The 16,441-nt window shown below is 36.8% G+C and overlaps 1 protein-coding gene across 2 annotated transcripts in view; it reads left to right on the top strand.

Moving 5' to 3' along the window:
• LOC121386965 overlaps positions 1 to 16,441 on the top strand; it is a 38,712-nt gene that overhangs the window by 6,815 nt on the left and 15,456 nt on the right. For both annotated transcript variants that reach the window (XM_041518018.1, XM_041518019.1), the window contains exons 3-4: positions 7,610 to 7,891; positions 8,353 to 8,497. In XM_041518018.1, the coding sequence (XP_041373952.1) occupies positions 7,610 to 7,891; positions 8,353 to 8,497 (427 nt within the window). The remainder of the gene's footprint in view (positions 1 to 7,609; positions 7,892 to 8,352; positions 8,498 to 16,441) is intronic.

Raw genomic sequence — 16,441 nt, 5'->3', positions numbered from 1 at the left:
CTCAATATGTCTAGTGGTTAATTGAAATGCGTTAAATTAAGTATAAACATCATCATATATAGTGATATCAGTTCGGGTATTTGAACTGTGATAGAAAAGTATTGAACTATTACAATCTTCAATATCCAATGAGTAATGCAAATGCACTATTTAGCATGAGTAATGCAAATAAACTATTCAGCCTGAGTCATGTGATTTTCTTCTTTTTTTCTCAATCAATATGACCTTGGGCATTGCACAATGACTGTTTAGTCAAGAGTTATATTACTATTAATAATTTGTAACATTACTACAATTTCAACTGTTATAGCAATTTTAATAAAACTATCATTGTATGATATATTATACAATATATGCCAAACAACCATGGGATGTTTCAGTGTATCTGTATGGTATATCTAGTCTACCAGACTAAATTGACTTTTGTTTCTAAATAAAGTTTGTTTCAAAACCACGGTTGTTTTATCTTAACTTAACTGATGAGGTCTTTTGTCTTTTAAACATCCACACTGTTCGATAACATAGAATGTTTTATTACGCCAGCAGGCACTCATAACGGGTAAAATAAAAATCATAATTTCTCACTGAGAAATTATAATGCATTGGTCTAATGAACAATACTATTAGGTGATTTGACGCTTACAAACCAATGAACTTGTTGGTACTAAATATGACGTAATCACGGTTTGGCAAACACACACAATGACGTCATGTAGTTTAACCTTTAGACTACTGGATTAATTTTTAACAAAAACCACGTTGAGTGGGTACAAGTTTATAATTTTTACTCACATATATTCACTTAAATGTTTCATAAATACATGAAATAAAGTTCATATATGAATAGGTAAGTATTATTTTCGTGTCTTTTTTGTAATTTTTATTATTTTAGATCGGCTAATGGTGATTAAAATTAGGCAAAAAATCGAAAAAGTCGCGTTTACTTACGGGCATTTGTGGCCAGCTGTCCAGTATTTATGTCCATTATTCCCGATAACAGTGGTTTTCTGACCAGAATTTTTTTTTAAACCCGAACTACGATTCATATTGCAATATTTGGTAATTTTCGTTGTTGGTAAAACGATCAAATTTATTATCAAATTAGCTGTTACAATCAGCTATCGATCCCTGAAAATTACCGCGACATGCCGCCATTGTTGTCAAGCGAAAATACTTGCCGAAAACCACTTTTTGAACTCAAAATTTCAAGGTATTTTGAATTTAAAAAATCAAAACAAAAACCACCATTTTGAAAAAAAATCTTTTTTCTTTAATTATATTTCCGTTTCCGGTGAGTGTCGTGTGCAAAACGGCGGGAAATATGAATTGGGGAATGCACTGTATACAGTGTACAGTATATCGACTGACGTGACATCAGGCGAGATATCTCGCCTGCAGTAGTCAGAAGGTTAAAGAAAGAAAGAAAGAAATGTTTTATTTAACGACGCACTCAACACATTTTATTTACGGTTATATGGCGTCAGACATAAGGTTAAGGACCACACAGATTTTTAGAGGAAACCCGCTGTCGCCACATGGGCTACTCTTCCGATTGGCAGCAAGGGATCTTTTATTTGCGCTTCCCACAGGCAGGATAACACAAACCATGGCCTTTGTTGAACCAGTTATGGATCACTGGTCAGTGCAAGTGGTTTACACCTACCCATTGAGCCTTGCGGAGCACTCACTCAGGGTTTGGAGTCGGTATCTGGATTAAAAATCCCATGCCTCGACTGGGATCCGAACCCAGTACCTACCAGCCTGTAGACCGATGGCCTGCCACAACGCCACCGAGGCAGGTGTGTAGTTTAAAGAGTTACAGCTGTCTGTTTTTGGTGTTACATTTATAACAAAATGTCATTTTAATGCAATTCATTATAGATTTTGTACCAGAATAAAGAAAACTTTTGGTTTTGAAAATTATCTATGTATGTAATTAAATTACAAAGTTAAATCAATACTTAGAACAGTGTGTAAAGTGGTTTATATCGTTTCTATACATGTATGTGCATATGTGTGTTGAAAATAAAGGCTTTTAGAGAAAAAATTGCTCAAAATAACAAACTCGGCACCAGTTTATTATCAAATTTATGTCCCATGTAAAATAATTTTCATTTTCATTTCCTGACAACTGAAAATTATTTCACTCGGGACATAAATTTGATAATCACTGGTAACTCGTTTATTATCCTCTATATATCTGACGCCAAAAGGACCTCTCTCTAGCAAGTGGAAGGACCCGTTCAACACCCAAATATCCCATGTTATCATATACACATGTAGCTCAGTTAGAAGTAAAGGGTAAAACTGTTGTGGCAGAATCAACTGACGAATTTCCCGACCTGAAGCATAAATGACATGGCGTAGAAGTCCTGCCCTGTCAATACAAAGCTTCCTCCATTCCCACAAGAGATATAGAGACGCTTTACTCTTACTCTTCACTCCTACGTTCCATATAAGATGGTGGTGTGCCTCGTTTAACATACATTCTAACTGATGCAATGTCACTATCATCGATCCTCTTGTGTTTTCAACACATTTTCTAACTTTAACATTGTGTTTTGCTGTGACTTGCACTGGTATTCACCAGTACAGTTAGATTCAACACGTAATGAGTCAATCCAGATTTTACCCTCATCTGCCTGCACAGTAACAGTTTTCATGGCAGTCTGTGTTGTTTCTGGTGATAACTCTGATGTACATTCACTCCTGCCCTGATATATATCAAGAGGCATGATTGCTTCTTCCAGGCTTGAATTGCACCTTGAATCAGAAATCTGCTGACTCGCAGACCCAACGAAGTCGTGTTGCATCCAATCTTGGTGGATGGAAAATATACTGCAGAGAGTTGTTATCACTGAAAACCGTGAAACTTAGTGCATAATAGAGATAGTCACGAAAACGTTCGGTTACAGCCCACTTTAAGGCAAGGAATTCTAGTTTCCTAGAGTGCATGTGATAGTTTTTCTCTGCTGGGCTCAATGTTCGAGAAGCATAAGCAATGACAGACAGTTCTTTTCTTTTGGTGTCGTGTTTTTGGTACAAAATTGCACCAAGTCCTTCCTGTGATGCATCAACATGAAGAATGAAAGGATTGTCAAAGTTAGGATATGCCATGATGCCTGGTTTCATCAAGAACTCTATACGTTCACAGAGGATGGAACTATGCTGACTGGCCCATATTATTTGTTTCCCAGATGGTACCTGATGGTCCTTTCTTTTTTTTTCTTTTTTCTTCCATACATTTTAGTCTTTGTTTTAGATGTCATAATACTGGTTTTGTCCGATAGCAAGTCATATAATGGTTTAGCTCTACGAGAGAAATCAGGTATATACCGCCGGTAATACCCTATAAAGCCTAGTAGTTTCCAAATTTCACCCACTGTTTAACCCTTTCAGACTCGTTAACCCATTGTCTTCAAAGTGACCCAGAAATTTATATATTTCACAGTTAAACAAAGGATAAATTTACAGATGATTATTTGATGATAATTTATTTATTATTTATAGTAGAAGACTGGTTCAAGCATATTTGTAAACATAAATCAATTTTCTATGAGAAGGAGCTCATTATTATACATATATACAGGTATATTAAAAAAAAATCACTGGTTATAAAAACATCAAATTTCTATGAAAATGTGTAAATGAATAAACCCATTTACAAAAGCTCTCCGACCATGTGCAAATCTCAAAAGTGGTATGTCATCTTGAATTTGTGATAGTATTTTAGCTAGTGGAATTCCATCGGAATATACACTCTCACATTCCGATTAAACATCACTATCTATCTATGAAAATGTGTAAATGAATATACCCATTTACAAAAGCTCTCCGACCATGTGCAAATCTCGAAAGTGGTATGTCGTTTTGAATTTGTGATAGTATTTCAGCTAGTGGAATTCCATCGGAATTATCACTCTCACATTCCGGTTAAACATCACTATTGCAGTAATTTTTTGTGAAGGCCGTATTATTGAAAATGGATGTCGCCATTGCAGTTGTACCAAATAGGCTGAAAAGTTCCGAATAAATGAGCACGTTCTCACAGCAAACCATGTAACACTTGTACAGGATGTTGTTGTTAGCACTGCCTCCATTGCGCATGTCAACCTGTGACACATTTCGTGGTAAATACAAACTGAAAACACACAACAGTGAACCTTTTTCCATAGTCGGAAAGGGTTAAGTGATGCAGCAGCTTCTTTGTCTGCTGGATCCATGGTGTATCCATCTGGAGTAACCAAATGTCCCAAATACCGAACTTTCTTCTGAAATAACTCACACTTCCTAGGCTTTAGCTTTATTCCCTTCTCACGTACATAGTCTTTGAAGATCAGATTTAATGTTTTGAATGTGTTCCTAAAAGGGACATTCCTGTGTTTGCTGCAATTTTTAAGATGTTATCAACTAACAGAGACTTTTTAATGATTGTAATTATATATCAAATATATTTTTCAGCATAAAATATTAGTGGATGTATACTAAACACGTTTCTGATCTTTCTAATATTTGTATCAGGTTACATTTCATCTTGTTTCCTAAAATATTGTTTTTTCATACGTACAAAATTATTTGAAGACAAAACCAGTTTGGGCTTCTTACAAATACTAAGACGATAAAAAAACATTGAATATACAGACACTGATATTCTAAACAAGAAAATATATTTAATATGCAAGTCTAATCATAGAAATATTTTGTTAGTCGGAAACATCTTACAATGCAACAAACTCAGGAATGTCCTTTTAAATGTTTGACTATAGACGAGGATATCATCAAGGTAAGCGAGACAAAATCTATCACGAATTCCATCGAGACACTCGTTCATGAACCTCTGAAATGTAGCTGGTGCTCCACTGAGGTCAAATGGTATCCGATTCCACTCATATAGGCCCCATGGAGTTATATATGCTGTTAGATGGTGCTCCACTGAGGCCAAATGGTATCCGATTCCACTCATATAGGCCCCATGGAGTTATATATGCTGTTAGATGGTGCTCCACTGAGGCCAAATGGTATCCGATTCCACTCATATAGGCCCCATGGAGTTATATATGCTGTTAGATGGTGCTCCACTGAGGCCAAATGGTATCCGATTCCACTCATATAGGCCCCATGGAGTTATATATGCTGTTAGATGGTGCTCCACTGAGGCCAAATGGTATCCGATTCCACTCATATAGGCCCCATGGAGTTATATATGCTGTTAGATGGTGCTCCACTGAGGCCAAATGGTATCCGATTCCACTCATATAGGCCCCATGGAGTTATATATGCTGTTAGATGGTGCTCCACTGAGGTCAAATGGTATCCGATTCCACTCATATAGGCCCCATGGAGTTATATATGCTGTTAGATGGTGCTCCACTGAGGCCAAATGGTATCCGATTCCACTCATATAGGCCCCATGGAGTTATATATGCTGTTAGATGGTGCTCCACTGAGGTCAAATGGTATCCGATTCCACTCATATAGGCCCCATGGAGTTATATATGCTGTTAGATGGTGCTCCACTGAGGTCAAATGGTATCCGATTCCACTCATATAGGCCCCATGGAGTTATAAATGCTGTTAGATGGTGCTCCACTGAGGTCAAATGGTATCCGATTCCACTCATATAGGCCCCATGGAGTTATATATGCTGTCAGATGGTGCTCCACTGAGGTCAGATGGTATCCGATTCCACTCATATAGGCCCCATGGAGTTATATATGCTGTCAGATGGTGGCATTCTTCTTTGATAAAACTCTGGTGGTAAGCTTTACCTTGATCAAGGAGCGTGAATCACTGACTTCCTCCCAAACTATCCAGGGCATCTTGAATCCTTGGAAGTGGGTATTTATCGCCAACTGTTTTACTGTTGAGGAAGGAAGGAAATGGTTTATTTAACGATGCACTCAACACATTTTATTTACGGTTATATGGCGTCGGACACACGGCCAAGGACCACACATATATTGAGGGAGGAAACCTGCTGTTGCCACCTCATCGGCTACCCTTTTCGATTAGCGGCAAGGGATCTTTTATATGCACCATCCCATAGACAGGATAGCACGTACCACGGCCTTTGATGTGCCAGTCATGGTGCACTGGCTACTGTTAATAGTCAATAGTTTACACACAGTCTGAGACTTTCGTCTTTTTTCTCACACATACAACAAGGCTGGTGTAAGACGACATTGATTTACGAATACACTCCTTCGCCAACAGATTTTGGAGATAGTCTTTGACTTCCTGATAGGGTGGTTTAGGGATTGATATATATATGACCGCTGTACTGGTGTATCATCTTTCAGATGTATGTCCATTTCAAGTTCAGGTGCATTACCAATATCATCATCATCTCGAGAGAAAACATCGCACATCTCTCTTAACATCTGTTTGACCTCTAAATCCTGATCCGGGTCCACCCCACTTTGCTTAAGATCCACTGGTGAATCCCAGTATTCAGAGTTTTCTTGATTTCGTGCACATTTTGTTGATCCCGTTGTTATATCTAAAGAGTTCATATCATCTGGACAGGAATAATACCTGCTTTCAACACTCATTGATTTTATTCAAATTTTATAGTGGTAATGTTTTCATCTGACTCATATACATGTGTGCGTGTTTTTCAGTATCGTCAATATCATATATTAGGAATAAAAATTGTACTATGCGAGCATAATACATTATTTTTATTCCTAATATATGATATTGACGATACCGAAATACACGAGGGTAATAATCTCGTTATCATATAAGCTCAAGCTTAATACGTGTTTTTGTAAACTGTACATGCAACTTTAATTCCAATTCGCCATTACTAGATATTCAAATGACGTAAGAATATGTGATGCAGTGTATTTTTGAATGGAAATGACGTCAAACTCGAATGACGTCATTTTGGATGACCTTACATCAAAATAAAGTTATGCCTAACGTTTTTTGTTTTCTGAACAGCTTTCAGTGTCAAATTGCCATTGAAATGTTTTCATTTGATGACTATGAATGCATATGTCAATCATGGAGTGTCACCCAAGTACGTTTGCTTAAATGTCAATAAACCTAGTGCCGAGACCTCGACTAATTTACATCTAATTTGCAAAGTTATCAAATTCTTAAAGTATGTGATCTGAAAAATATCACATACTTTGATTGCACTGAAAATGTAACATATTATATGATAAATTATATATATATATATTTGTTTATTTATTTATTTATATATATTTATATATATATATCCTGCAACCACCATCTCGATTGACAGAATATGACGACAGATAAAACATAGTCATCTGTATAGTAGAAGGATATGACTTTTGACGTCACATGCATACATGTAGCTACATTACAAACTCGATCATTTGACCTCCAGGTCATCATACAATGTGGCTGAAATAACAAAAATAATAGCTTTTCCTCTTAATTTTTATGGTCTGCAGAACAAAAATAATACTAGTGACTAGCTAATGATGTAGGATATTATCTGCTTTATCCTGTTCATGCCGAATGAGAAATTCCTCTCAGCAGAGCCTTGCAGAATTTCCCATTCTTGCCTTCACAGTATACAGCAGATGTCCGACGTCATTAACTAGTTATATATTCTCTATGTTTCTGTCAGATGAATCACAAAAGAATCCAGTGATAAGAGAGGAGGCTGGATCTCCGGTCTCGAACATATTCACTCCGGCAGGAGAGAAGCTGACCCTGTCCTGTGAAACGACCGGAGATAAACCTCCAGACTTCAGCTGCGACAGCCACGACGTTGTCGAGACTCACGTTAGCCACGGCGATGACACAATCACGCAAACCATTACAATCAGTGTGAAATCATCAGTGGACACGTTCAAATGTCGGTGTTCGGCTTCAAGTTCAACTACAGAGGTGACAGTCAACGTTAAAAGTAAGTTTGTGCGGTTTTTTCTTTTTGTTGTTTGGGGGGGCAGGATGTAGCCCAGTGGTAGAGTGCTCGCACAATGCGCGGTCAGTGTGGGATCGATTCCTGTCGGTGGGCCCATTGGGCTATTTCTCATTCCAGCCAGTACACCACGACTGGTATATCAAAGGCTGTGGTATGTACTACCCTGTCTGTGGGATGGTGCATATAAAAGATCCCTTGCTGCTAATCGAAAAGAGTAGCCCATGAAGTGGCGACAGCGGGTTTCCTCTCTCAATATCTATGTGGTCCTTAACCATATGTCTGACGCCATATAACCATAAATAAAATGTGTTGAGTGCGTCGTTAAATAAAACATTTCTTTCTTTTTTCTGTCTGTCAATCTCCATAATCCAAAAACATTTTTCTGTTAAAAAAAAAAAAAAAATGCTTTAGTGGTTAAGAGAACAAAGTTTATTTGTTTTCAGAAAGGGACTTGAAGGCGTCCGCAGCGAAAGCCTCCCACGTGTCTGAGAGTCTGACCAAGGAACTTGGAACCGGTCTTACTGTAGTCATACTGATCGCAGTGCTCATGATTTCCGTCGTTCCGGTGTCGTGGTTCGTCTATAAAAGGCAGGAAATATTATTTTCTTTTAAAAATCTGGATTAGTAATATTTCTAGTCATAGTGTTTCAACTTCTGCAGTTTAGAAAAACGTCCACGGCAAAAAACAAGCAGTGGAGAATGAAAAACTCCACAGCATTGCCGACTGCTGTGAGCAATTGCAGGGTTTGGTGTTTTCCCTAGACATGCATGTGGCAATTAAGGTACATGTATAGTAGACACTTTTGGGGCATTGATCTCACTATTTTCAGGGCAATTGTTTTTTCTTCTTTTTTTTCATTAAAGACAAATGTTTTTGTTTTTTTAATTAACTCAAATAAAAATAGATGTAATTAATGTGTTTGCTTTAATAAATGAATGTTAAGATATTTAACAGGCATATATTTTTTTTTTAATTAATGATACATTTTCTGAGTCAATTTTATAATTAATTATTGGAAAAGGCTTGTCAAATGTTAGGGATTAAATTAAGGCAAAATGGCGCTAGACTATTGAGGCATGGTGCCGAACCTTGTTTTTAAGGTGCGTGAGTGCGTGAGTGCGATCGCGCTCGTACAGCGCACTTAATTTCAATCTGGTGAGTGTGAAAAATAACGCAGGTTTAGTGCACCTAAAATAATTTAAAGGGACAGACCCTGGTTTTTAAACACTAAGCCATATTTGTCACTATTAGAACTGTTTATGATCACTTCTTCTTCTGCGATCCCGGCCATGTTAGATGGGTAGTCCAGTATTGTGGACAAAGTCCGCAGTCAGCCATACAACGTCGCTGGTCCCCACAGCTTCTCCCTTAGGTCCACTGCACTGGGCCACGTTTGCTGTCGCAGAGTGTCGAAGGTGGGACACGATTGGAGAATGTGGGCTGGTGTCTGTGGACCAGTGCCACATGGGCACTCGTCCGTGTGAGAGATTTTCAGCCTGAAGAGATGCGAGAGGAGCTGACAATGTCCTGTTCTCAGCCTGAAGATGGTGACCTGTTGTGACCTGTTCAGCTGCTAGATGCTATTCCCTTCAGGCCCCATCTGCAGACGCTGCCGCCACATGTTCTTGAAGTGGTTTTTTAGAAGGGTCTTGACTTCACCATACTAGTATGACATTTGGTGGGCAGTTTGCTCCTGTTTGCTGCCCAGCTTGGAGAGTATGTCAGCTTTTTCATTTCCCATAACACCACAGTGGGAGGGGATCAACTGTAACACCAGTTTTGTTTTGGAGCCTGGAGGATCTGGTCTATCTGTGTGGACTGAAGACTCTGGAGAAGGGCTCAGCAATCAGTGAGGAAGACTGTGAGAAAATGGGTCGTCTCTTCCATTCAAGATCTGAGCAGCATGAAGTAAGGTTTATGATCACTGAAATCAAACATTACTTATATTTTATTGTTTAGCAGGGTTCGTATGTGCCTGGAAAACCCTTGAGAATAAACTAATGTATTCCAGTGCTTGAATACCCTTGAAAATCATCTTGCAGTCTGGAAAACCCTTGAAAATTATAATTTGATGTCAAATAAAATATAAACGCCTAAAACGGAGGCTTTATTTACTTTATTTAACATGTAATTAAATTATTTGTTTCATTTCCGCGGCAAATCAAATGCCAATGTTTACCGGCTCAGTTGACGTGTGAATGTTTGTTGTTGTTTGTTATCTTGCGATGCGAGGATCACGCGGCCACGAGATCCAAGCGACAGTGTCGCCATATTGGAAAAGAAAGTTTGTCACTTTTTGCCGCTGGGTATTTAGCAAGTTCAGGGAGCGTGTCAAGTTAATGAATCTATTGTAAACCCACAAAGATGGTTGGCACTTGCGTGTTTAATGACCTGTGGAAACTCGGTACGGTCCTGGAATTTTGGTAAAGTTGACTTGGAAAGTGCTTGAAAAACCCTTGAATTTTGACTTCCTTTAAGTGTATGAACACTGGTTTAGATTATCCATTTCCGTACAATCGAAGTGTTTTAGGTCATCCTGGTGTTTCTAATAGTACAAAATGCCTGTTTCATATTTTTAAAAAGGCACGTGCATCTGAGAAGTAGCGGTTATGGAGTCACGTTTTAGTTTCACTCTGTATCCAAATTTGTTGCAGGTTTGTAGATTAACCAAACTTAGTGTCCATTTTTAGAGGTTGAAACTGGAGTCTAGGTGAAAATTATGCCTTAGTGTTTAAAAACCAGGGTCTGTCCCTATAAGGGGTTTCTGCCAGAGGGTAAAACGGGTATGACACCATACCCATATTTTTTTGAAGATTATATTTTTTTAAGTTAATTTTTTGACAAAGTTAATTACTCTTATTATTACTGTATGATTTTCTTAACCCTAACCCTTAACGTAACCCATATTTTCTTTAGGGGGTGGGTGGGGGGAGGGCCACCCATACCCCCTATTGACTGATTGCATTCAATTCCATAGTGCCATACACAAAACCTTATGTAGCTGATAGAAGAATACCAGAACACTTAAAAATTACAAGAATGGTAGCATTCATGCAACCTTTTAATATATGTGACTGGTACTTCAGTGTTCGAGATTAAAAATTTGGGCCAGTATCCCAGTTGGATACTAACATTTCAAAATCGGGTATCCCACCTGAGAATTTAGTATCCCACTTAAATGAAATTCATAAATAATATCGTAACAAACTTGGATGACACTGTTCTCATTCCCACTCTATTGCAATGCCGCAGTCGCGGAATTCGTGAAATTTGTAATCAAATGGAATCTATTTTTGAATAATACTAACATAAATGGATATTTAGCAATAATTTATAAGTGATTCTGACATTATTAATGATAAACCTACCTATCAATTTTCTGCAGAGGTGGAATCAATATCTCAAATAAAATTTGAAGGGAGGAAACATGCATCCAACAAAAACAATAGTGGCTTAGCGGTTCCCAGTCTATTGCTACGCCGCTATTGCTCCAGTGTAGCATTAGACTGGGTGGATATATGTTATGGCATGGCATTAGACTGGGTACAAGCTCGAAAATACTGTTACTCAACTTCACCAGTAAATGACGACTTTCATTGTTTAGCAAAAAATAAAAATGCAGGATTAAAAAAGCCCCAAAACTAAAAATTCTGGTATCCCCGGGATATAGGAATACCGTTAATTTCGAACCCTGTACTTATTTAATTTGCTATACAAATCGCAAAACACTGGTTTCTTCTTCGAAGATGTACCGATCCAATCAAAACTCCTTTGCCTATTTAATCAATTATTAATTACATACATTCCACTTTTGTAAGGTAATATATCACCACGTCTGATACGGCTAACTCATTTATCAGTGTTCTCGCTGCTTCATTTAAGCGGAGCGGCCCACTCCGCTATTGCATTTTGCAACCCTCCTTTCACGTTCTCCGCCCTCATTTATTTTTCTGTGCTCCTCTTTACTTTCCAGCACCCTACTATATTTTACAGCACCTATCTCCGCTATTTCCAAATGCACACTTTTTTCCACACATAAAAAAAACCCAGTCTCCATGCACACTGGACATCAAAGGAAACAAGCTGCAATAGAGGTAATTCGCATTCCTATTGCGCATGCGCGCGAAGAGTAACATCCCTTGACAAAATAGACTGAAACTAGTCTATTTACAAATTTGGGGGTGTGACAGACAGGTTGTTATGGGTGACTTGAGTAGCTTCGTAGGAGACTTTTAAACTTTGGCAACTAACATGTACATATTTCGAATTAGATGGTATAATGGCCGTAGAAAACGGTCCGCTGAAATTTACAGTGGAATGGTTCAAATTAAAGGGACATTCCTGAGTTTGCTGCATTGTAAGATGTTTCCGACTAATAAAATATTTCTACGATTAAATTTACATATTAAATATATTTTCTTGTTTAGAATACCAGTGTCTGTATATTCAATGTGTTTCTGATCGTCTTAATATTTGTAAGAAGCCCAGACTGGATTTTGTCTTCAAATAACTTCGTACATAAGAAAAAACAATATTTTAGGAAATAAGATGAAATTTAACATAGTACAAATATTAGAACGATCAGAAACACGTTTAATATACAGCCACTGATATTTTATGCAGAAAAATATATTTGATATGTAATTACAATCGTTAAAAAGTCTCTGTTAGTCGATAACATCTTAAAAATTGCAGCAAACTCGGGAATGTCCCTTTAAAAAGCAGTGCAACAACTTGGACAAAGTCTCTGCGACTCGTACCCAAGGGTTTTGATAACGCCAGATTAAAAGACTATCTCGTAAAAAGTATAAACAAAACAGTTGACAGATTCCATAGGTTATGGCATCAACAGGTTATGGCATCGATCGATATATATATTTGAGAGAGAGAGAGAGAGAGAGAGAGAGAGAGAGTGTATACACACACACACACACACACACACACACACACACACATATATATATATATACATATACACAGTCAAACCTGTCTTAAGCGGCCACACAAGGGAGTAGATAAACGTGGCTGATTAAGACAGGTGGCCGCTGAGTACAGGTTGCCACATATATAGTCTTTAAAACATTTGTTGTTGTTTCTTGTTTTACCGTCTGTACTGCTAATTAACGGATTTGTGCTTCATAGTTGACTATAAATCAACTTTTGACATGTTGTCTCCTTCAGAAATAATGCAAATAGAATATATTAAATTAACCGTTCTCCACAATTTTGTTTTCTTTTTCCATTTAATTATTTAATTCCGACTTCATGTGTTGTATTGTTATAGTAAGTGAATCTACAAATGTCAAGCATAGCCCGCCCAGAGGCAATTAGATGCATGTCAGATTCATACTTCCTTAATTGATACACAGTGGAGATGTCGGGACTGAATGTGTACTAGTATTCCTGAAGGTGTGAAGATCAGTTATTTGCTGCACCTTATCGCTGTTGTTAAAATATCCCTTTTATATAAGAGTAAAACTTTACTGTGGCCGCTTAATGCAGGTATTTTAGCGATTTGGGATCCGATTTAGGTGGCCGCTGGCCGTGTTAGACAGGTGACCGCTTATTACAGGTGCATTTACATTATAAATCGTTTGGGAGGAAAAAAGTGGCCGCTTAAGGCAGGTGACCGTTGAGTACAGGTGGCCGCTAGGACAGGTTTGACTGTGTGTGTATATATATATATATATATATATATATATATATATATATATATATATATATATATATATATATATATATATATATATCAGGTGTTTTGTTGCATTTTTCTTAGTGTCTATCTAATTGGGAAAAGTTAAAAAACGGAATTGATTTTATGCTGTTACATGTATATCCATAAAGTGGGAATTTAAAAAAAGGGAGTTTGAGGGGAGGGGGGGGGGGGTTTGAAGGTAGGTGTCGTTCTGTTTACCCATACACACATTTTTATACAGTGTCAACATGAACGCATTGGGTATTATACAAAATATATTTATTTTCTTTACTGTTAATGTGTTTTCCACCACATCTAAGTATATAAAATACTAGACGGACCTGTGTAGGAACGTCCTATACACAGCCGTCATCACTCTATATATATTCATATATCATTATTATTATTATTATTATTATTATTTAAGGAGTGTCTGTTATTTCTTTTATGTTCATCGGGGTATGAACAAAATAAATCATCCGTAAATTGTGTGAATCGGCGAAGCCGTTCTCACATAAGTTTGCGGATGATTTTTTTGTTCATACCTAGATGAACGTAAAAGTAATAACAGACAATACTTATAATTAAATTTGAAACACACTGAGTAATAATAACATTAAAAGTCCATATATATATATATATATATATATATATTCTGTTGAGTATTGTCCGAAATATACATATATTTTCTGTATATACAAAATATATATTTATTTATTTTATTTACTGTTTACTACCATATCCAAGTAGAGAATACTAGACCGCCCTGTATAGGAACGTTCTGTACATAGCTGTCCTGACTACATATATTTTTTATATATTTACACACGCCACGTTATATATTTTATTGAGTATAATTCGAAATATACATATATTTTCTTTATATACAAAATATATATTTATTTTCTTTACGGTTAATGAGTTTTCCACCATATCTAAGTATACTAGACCGCCCTGTGTAGGAACGTCCTGTACAGAACCGGTAAGGTTTTGGTCCCTTATGCGTTCACTGGGTTCCCTCCTTCAAAATGTACCGAACAAACCCTCGTACTTAGAGTAACATTAAAATCGTTTGCTACGTGAAACGATTACCCACAAACGTTTCCGATATCCATTGGCTGGATATCGATGGAAGGATAACGAATTTCCCGGACATATGCGATTGGAACAGTTAATAATTGAACAATGGTCGTGGCCTCCCATTGCTTTTGTCCCCCAATTTGCAGATAGGTCTATTTTGGCGAGATCTCGCGAAATCTCGCGGTTTGCGTCCTCGAGTAACTCTGCAACGGGCACATGCGCAGTGGAATGAGAAAGAGGTCTATTGACTAAACATTTACGACGTTTACCGTAAAGTAATTTAAGTAAGCCTCTATTTTGTCCCATACCTGTATCCATTTGTATGTTTAATACACACAATAAAAGTTATATTTTATTTAAGCAATGAAAACATTTTTATTTTTTACGGATTTGGCAATCTCCGATTGAAAAACCCCCCATTTATTTGGCGCAAAATTTGTCACGTGATCAGAATGGTCATTCTGTCTTTTGTTTCCACTAACTATTGTCTGATATTTTGTCGTAACTGATGATTTTTACTTTCTGTTATTCTGTTTATTCAGCGGTTCTTTATAAAATATTGTAAACTTTTCATTTTGGGGATATCACCACTTATAAAAACAACGGAAGTGGTAGTGTTTATCATTAAAATCATTTATCTTGGGTGCCAAATAATATATACACCACCTTTACAAATAAATATATCAATTATACTGTTGATATAGTTTTGAAAATAAAAATTGAATTGAATTAAATAGTACAGTTGCTTCTGTACGTAGCCTACACAAATGAACTCGTTACGGAAATCAGCAAAGTCAATAAAATTGTTTCGATTAGTGCATAACTGTTAGTCTAAAAAGCTTACGCGAGGTCCCGAAAATGGCAAGCATGTAACTTTCTACTTTCTTTAAAAAAGAAATGAAATTTAGACAAAGACAGTTCAAAAGTAGGCGCAATAATTAAAAGGAAAATAAATGATATTAGGTATGTGCATGGGAATAGGCCTAGGTATTGTTTACTGAAAAACAGTCTTTTTGTACGTCTATTATTTTTCTTTGTTTTATCTTAAAACAAAATCAAATAAAACTTCATTTAAATATTTGTATATATATATATATATATAATATTATGTACAAAATATAGTAACAGAAGTCATAGCTGATTATTTATTGTTTGTTAATTTCAATATGTTTGTAAGAAACTTACAGACCATGTGACTAGAATATGATTTGATGAGCAGTACGTACTCTGTGGCATATGGACCAATCAGAGCTATCGGGGTCAGATTATTTTCACTCTTGGAACTCTGGCTACACACACACGCTGGTCTACTTAACAGTTTGTTTCCCATTTACGATGGTGTCTAAAATTATGGGGGGGGGGTTATATTATTTTTATTATGGCATCCCACGTTTGTATGAACTTGGAAAATACAAAAATTAGTTTTCCAGACTTTTTTTTTTTTTTTTTTTTTTTGGGGTTTTTCAATGCCACAAGATGATGAGCTGAAATTTTGTGCCTAGTTTTACCATGTACTGTACGTTACAGATTAAGCTTGACTTTCAGGCTCATTTACACCAATTTTTCACAAAGTTATAGCCCTTGATCTTAGAATATACGAAAATTAATTGGGCCCGAAAAGGGGACATGTATTGCTTCAGTAGACTTCTTAGAGGAATTGAGAAGGAAATGTTTTATTTAACGACACACTTAACACATTTTATTTACAGTTATATGGTGTCAGACATATGGTTAAGGACCACACCTGTAGATATTG

This window comes from Gigantopelta aegis, chromosome 12, assembly GCF_016097555.1.
Source record: "Gigantopelta aegis isolate Gae_Host chromosome 12, Gae_host_genome, whole genome shotgun sequence".
Taxonomy (NCBI): Eukaryota; Metazoa; Mollusca; class Gastropoda; order Neomphalida; family Peltospiridae; genus Gigantopelta; species Gigantopelta aegis.
The sequence above is the reverse complement of the archived record's forward strand: the minus strand, read 5'-3'. Positions and strand labels throughout refer to the sequence as shown.